Source organism: Populus trichocarpa, chromosome 4 (genome assembly GCF_000002775.5).
Source record: "Populus trichocarpa isolate Nisqually-1 chromosome 4, P.trichocarpa_v4.1, whole genome shotgun sequence".
Lineage (NCBI taxonomy): Eukaryota > Viridiplantae > Streptophyta > Magnoliopsida > Malpighiales > Salicaceae > Populus > Populus trichocarpa.
In genome coordinates this window covers 5674444-5681502 of record NC_037288.2, presented here as the reverse complement: position 1 = coordinate 5681502, position 7059 = coordinate 5674444, and the positions used below count along the sequence as shown (strand labels likewise).

The following is a 7059-nucleotide window of genomic DNA, read 5'->3' as shown; positions in this document are numbered from 1 at the left end:
TTATAGAAAACGCATTACTTAAAAACACGAGTACAGAACAGAAAATCCTCAAGACTAGTCATCTAAACAATCGAATACAAAAGAAGTGGGACTAGCATCAAGCCAAGCCCAAAACATTTCAATTTTAAGTCATTAAGTTTCAGAATTGGATATTATGGAGTAAATCCATCCCAATGATCACAAAGACCATACAAGAGTCAGAAAGATCTCAACAATGTGTGCTTTTGGTTGCTATGATTTGTTTACTCTTCCATTGCATCACCTCCTTCAGTCACTTCAACTTTCTCCTTCAAGGGAGTAATCTTTGTCATGAGAACCTCTGTAACCAGACAAATAGCAAAATTAACCCACAAATTGTCAATGTTGAAAAAATCAACATTATCATGCTAGAGCAGACAAACAAACAGGAGTAATCACAGGACTCAACTACACTTCTTGCTGAAACGGCAACATTGACAAATCTAAAACACTATTCTACGGATTAGATAGTTGATATTTTATTTACTTCGGTAGCAGCCACACAGCTTTGATGCACTGTACTGAAGGCACAACAAACCACTAATACGTAGAAACATGCTAGACTATGGTACTTTACTTCAATTCTTTTGGAAAGCAAGAAATAGCAACAACATTGAGCAAGTCTTGTGTAATAGGATTCTTCCCTCCCTCCAAGCATTGGGGATCAATAACATTTCATTAAAAATATAGAACAAAAAATAGCGTGCGAGTCCTTGCACGCCAGTTTCATAAAAGAGAAGCATCCAAAGGAAGCAAGAGAACACAAAAATGTAAACGACGCAGTCAAAACCTAAAAATTAAGGTATTCATAATTGATAAACTCCAGAAAAGAACACAAACTGTGCCTAGATAAGAATGTGAGACAATGAAAATGAGTTATGGCTCTTGAATTTAACTTTTCTGAGATTAGAAAAGATTGAGAGGCTATGGAAATGAGTTATGGTAATTGAGTTTAACTTTCCAGAGAGAATGGTAAAGACCAGCTATTCCTCTATAAGCACAGGTTTTATTATAAGCATGATGGGGTAGTATTATAAAAGATGCACGATACTAACCAGTCTTCTTTGCAAAAGAATACCCTCGTTCACTGACATAGGTACGGGGATTCGGTAACATGTGGTTCCTTAGGTATTCCTTGTGTCCCTGGCCAACATAAATTTCAATGGAGAACTTCCATCACTATGAGCTCAAGACATCTTTTGACAAATAGAGGAGGGGACTGGTTCAAATAGCATACCTTCGTTATAACACAAACATCAACATTGCTTCCACTTCCCAAGTCATTGAATATGCCAGAGCATATAGCTTCACTCACAATCTTAATTCCTTCATCTCTCTGCAAGGATAATAACTTTTAGGACTCAATGGGTAGCAAGAATGTAACAGAACATAGGGGATAGATTACTTCCTCGTTTTTTATCCTCTCTACAGTATGTTTAATCTTAAACAAACTCATGCTATCAATCACAAACATATTATGCAGCAGAACTCACACATCAAACTATAGCATTTATGGATGGTTACAATGAGTATAACTGTATTAAAATTGTTATTTTTTCACGCCTCTAAACCCTCTATAGCAAATCTTACACTAAGGCCTTCTTTGTACTTTGATTCAAAAACAGACATTGCAGCGAGAGAACCAGAACCCATTGTAGCAAATGGCAAAGTGTCAGTTGACCCATGGGGATATATCTGCAAAATAAGCCATTTTATTGGCAAGATATCAAAGAATTGTACAAGCCAAAAAAATAATTCCCATACAAATGCCTCTTAAGTAGAAAAAACTCACAGTATGTAAATGAGGCCCAGTGCAATCAACCCCACCAAGCACCAAAGCAGCTGAGACATGACCTTGGTAGCTAGACAAAACATTAAGCAGTCAGGAATATACACTCACTATAAAGAGATACATAGAAAATCACACATGTTTGAAACAAGAAAAACTCAACTTGAAAAGATGCTTCTTAAGAAGAGTGAGCGCTGTAACAACCCTCGATTCTCGGCCAGTATGGTAACGATGTAATTGCAGCTGTGAGCTGACCATGTCTAAGCAAATGCAAACACCATAGCTTTGCATTAGCTTTAGTAATGTTAAAAAAGGAGAAAATCTGTAACTGATAATGCATCCAGCATTCAAAAACAAAGTTCTACAAAGAGCCAGCACTACACTACACCTAAAAATGATCCTAAAAGTACCTGTTACTGCTTCTGTATCAGCAGCAGTTCCTGCTCCGCAGCAATATATGTTCGGTGCCATGTAGTGAATTTTTTCACAATTCTTATCACAAACTATGGGTCCCTCTGTTGCTCTTGTATCTGCCCCAAGAATGACACCATCCTAGGTAGAAATTGTGAGAGCAAAAAAAAAATATTATATGCATAAATCAATCTTACGAGAATAGATATTGTGCAAGAAATTTGAATGTATATATACTGCTAAGGTTTCAACATCCACACAAAGATGTCAAGTCTTTCCCAAAACATGGATTACCCAACTCAGCAGTCCCAAAATCTAAGTAACAGTGACAGGGTCAACAGACTTCATAACTATCCTCCATACTTCTATTTCTGTTTCATTATACTAGAACTCCTTTTGAAAGGGTTGCAAAGTAGCATACTTTACAAGGTTTTTGAACAAGTTAAGAAGTAGCCGCTGCTGGCAACGCGAACATTGATAAACCAGAGAGGGCTTCTTTGAAAATCCGTGAAAGATCCATTAATGTACATGTATTCTATACAAGAAGATTCCAGGGGCATCTTCTTTTATACTCTAATAAAAGCCAAGAATTTATTGGAGGAAAAAAAAAAAAAAACACACTGCCACTACAACGAACTAAAAAATCAAATAATCAATCAGCCTCCACAATTAGATAAAATTATTTGCCAAAATCAATTATTAACGATATCGATAGTCTCAATTAGTGAAACTAAACACAATATCACCACCCCTAAAACAATTACTTTAAAACAAAACACGGGTCCATTCCAAATTAACTCGAGAAAAATTCCTAAACTTTATAACTCAATCAATCAATTTGACTGAAAAAATAAGAGAGAGAGACGATAACCCAGAAAGAATAATCTATACACATACAAAAAAAAAAAAGTAAGAGAACAATTGGGCGGTACCTGAAAAACTAAACCCACAATGGTAGTTCCAGTTTTTCTAAATGGAGGAAGCTTAAGACCCTTCTCCGATAACATAGCATTTCGTTTGCAAAGATCGAAACTGAATCCACCTTTCGCAGGTAAATCCATGCAAGAATTGTTCGACATTGTTTCAAGCTTGATTGATTGGAGATTCTAACTGTCTGGTTCAGTTGGGTTTGGTTTTTTTTATACCGTCTCACATGACCTAGGCTTCAAGAAAGAGCTTCTTTGCTCAACCGGGTCGGGTCGGGTCGGCAAGATGTTAAAGAGAGTAAATTGTAAAATATAAATTAGTTTTCGAACTGAATACTCATTTTTGTTTCTCAAACTAATTAATTAATCCTTTTAGTACATTTTATATTCTTCTTCTTTTTTAAGTAATAGGGAAAGGGAAAATAAACAGAAGCAAATAAGATGGAGCGATTGAAAATAATTTTTTTTTTAATAAATTAATTTTAAATTAAGTATGGTTCAAAACAATAAATAATTAGTTTTTTTAAGGATTTTTTTTATTAATATTATTATTAAACTTCAAAACAATAAATCCCTGTTGAGTTTGCAAGCCTCAACATTGATTTAGCTTCAATATTACCTCCCTACATTAAAAATAAATAAATAAATAAGCATCACTGAGGTATTTCTCACAGTTGACTGTGGATTTGTACATTGAATTGATAGTTTTATCATTCGCAAACAAAACCGAATAACTTGGTTGCGGGGATAATGTGGTTTTTTTCACTGGGCATATTTGTTATTATAAGATTAAATGTGGGCAAATTGGAATTTTAACATTTTATTTTCATGGTATAACACGAAAATACTCTAAAAAGCAAAATTTAAATAAATGTTGTGTAGGGATATTTTTGAATTTTCAATTTTAAAAATACAGTAAAATGATTAAATTGCCCTTAAAAAATCCTATAATTATTTTTGAGGGCCTTCTCGGTCTTTTCTTCTTCTTTTTTTTTTTTATTAAGTTGAGTAAAGAGGTTAGTTTGGTCTTTCAATAAATGCAAAAAAAAAAAAAGTTGTTGGTGCGTGCTATGTAGGCGCTAGAGAGTGGGAGGAGTCTGTACCTTTTGGGCAACACGTACGGGCTACTTTAATGCATAAACACCACCTTCCATGGTAGTGTTCAGAGCAGTTCACCAAGATCTTTCTATTGAATGAATGCATGTGGTCGGAGGACAGACGGTGTTGCTCTAATGGACTTCTTTATTTTCCTCCTTTTTTTTTCTCTTTTTCTTGGAAAAATACAAAAGTGTCTTTTTATTTTTTTTCGTGTTCAATTTGATCCTCATTCTTTTGATTTCTATTTATTTTATTTTTTTCTTTTCTCAATTGAATTTAATTTTCAATTTCATCTCTAATTATTTGATTTTGATTTATTATTATGTCAAATTTGATCCTTATTTTTTTTATTGCTAATTGTTTTTCTATATCCTTTTTGGATTGCCTTTTTCCCAATTTAATTTCTTGACATTTTGTTATTAAGATTTTTACTTTGTTATTTTTTAAGGTTTACCTTCTATAATGTTGGTCTTAGGCTTATGACTAGGGTCCCAAGTTTTGAATATAAAAGCAAGTTGACTTCGTTCTATTTTTTTTCAATCCATCCTTTAATGTTTGATTTATTAGAAATTGGTCTTTTTTTTCTTTTCTTTCTATGAGGTTATCCTAATTCTATGTCCATAGTCGCAGGGTTAACCGGTTAACCTGAGTTGACTATGATTTTTTTTTACGTTGTTTTTTTTAATTAGTTTCGCCTTCAACATTGAGTTGTTTGGTAATTAAGATTTCTTATTTTATTCAATTTATTTTCAACAGGGTTGCCTCGATATTACATAGGTGGTAGTTGCTTTTTTAGCAATATCTCTCGTACGCGTATGACCACAAAGTTTGAGAAAATATTTCTTAGATGGACTTTTTATATTTTTATAGACATGATTTTTTGTTTTTTAAATTTTATTTTTTAAAAAAAAACTTCAAATTGATACTTTTTAATCATGAATGATGATGTTTAATTATAGATGCTATAACAAACCATTGCTATTCTACAAAAAAAGACAATACATATTAAACCTAAACAACTTGATAAATTGATCCAGGAAATTTATCATTTGAATTCTGACTTGGTTGGTTTTAAAGTAAAATTGAAAAAATATTGATTCAATAAAACTTGATTGATTTTATAGAATTTTAACAAGTTGGTTGACCGATTAAACCATGTCTAAACAAACACAAATAATTTTTTTTAAAAAAAACAAAGGAACAACAATGTTTTATTGGGGAGAGAATTAGGTATATTTTGTTTATAAATTTATGATGAGTTATGTCCGAGTCAAATATTTAATTGATATCGTGGTTCAAAACCTCGATTTTCAAACGTTTGCTATTTTGCCAAAATGTTTTGCTATTATTCATCTTTTTTTATTTTATATGCTAACTGCCGAATTTATCCCTAATTTGTTGGTGCACTTTTTCAATGTAATTTGCGCCCTTAATGGTTCTAGATTTCTTAGAATAAGAGAAGTTAAACAATTATTTTTTTGTACTACTTTAAATATTATTTTCAGCAACTATTCAAGGCAAGCTCCATAATTTAAAGATGGTTGAATTATCTGATTATAGTGGATACCAAGAAATAAGATCTAGTCTTGTTGACAAATGAGTATGTTTCCCTATGTTCAAGTGAATATGTTTTACTCTTATCTTATAATTAAGATATAGAAGAAAATAAGTGAAAATTAAGTTTGACTTTGAGTTAAGGTATACATAGCTTGTTTAAGATCCAATTTGAAAGAAATGTGTAAAGCTGATAATCTTACAATGAAAATTCATTAAAAAATAATAAAAACCAAGTTTGACTTCCAAGTCAAGAAATACTTCATAGTTGATCCTTAGTTTATTGTTAATAGAAGTTTATTCTCCAATCCTATGCAATATTTTTCATGAAATCTATTTTAGCCATAAAAAATACATAAGCTTGAAGATGTTGATGCTTTAACAAACAAATCTGAGTCAAGTTTTTTTGGTTTTTCATTGGATTATATCCCAAACTACTTCTCTCAAATATACATATTTGATTAACTTGAAATCAATTTAGGTTCTCTTTTTCTTTCGTGAATTTAGTTAAAGTAGAATTTAAATTAATAATTTTTGCTTTCAAGATCTCTTTTTTTTTAAACTAATTTCTCATAGAAAATAGATGAATTAGATTCATCTTTTAAGGAATCTAGCTGCCTTTTAAAACCAATATTCATTGTTAATAAGACATCATTCTCTTTTTATAATACATCAAGATCTTTTGAAATAATATCAAGTTTATTTTGAAGCAAATTTTGTTCTTATACAATTTCTTGTAATCATGATACGATTTTTCAAAAGTATTTTGCAACTTATCAAAAGTCATTTGAGGATCAAGTTCATTTACCTCATCAATGTTAACAGAGTTATTGGCCATTAAGCAAACTTTTTTTTGCTTATGCCAAAATCAGTCATCAAACATGGATTGGCTATGTAACGCCCCATACTTTCATATGTATTTATAGTTATTTTTCTATGATTTGGTAAGTAAAAATACAAGTAATTTTTTTTATACAGTTCTCATATAAAAGTCTATTGAAATTTCATTCCATTAATTTCACCACAAATTTTTATCTTAATTTAAGTTTCTTTAATTTAATTTAACCCATTTTACTATCGGTTACATTTCTTATATTTTAATAACCTAGAAAAATTATAATAGGAGGTTTACAAGCTAATTTTTTTTGGTTGTTATATTATAATATTATAGATGGATATTTTTTAAAAGTATTTTAAAATTTTAAAATTTATTTAATTATGGTTAATGATATGGGTTATGTGTTAATATTGTTTTGGTCCACT

General features: G+C 31.1%; 1 protein-coding gene across 1 annotated transcript; it reads right to left on the bottom strand.

The window, feature by feature from the left end:
- On the bottom strand, positions 1-3412 carry LOC7470180 (proteasome subunit beta type-7-A). The gene is made up of 8 exons (XM_002305663.4): positions 3151-3412; positions 2218-2359; positions 1971-2067; positions 1811-1880; positions 1609-1713; positions 1256-1354; positions 1074-1161; positions 1-319 (listed from the first exon to the last, which is right to left on the bottom strand). The coding sequence occupies exons 1-8, from the start codon at positions 3295-3297 to the stop codon at positions 243-245; spliced, it is 825 nt and encodes a 274-aa protein (XP_002305699.1). The 5' UTR covers positions 3298-3412; the 3' UTR covers positions 1-242.
- Between the last annotated feature and the right edge of the window lie 3647 nt (positions 3413-7059).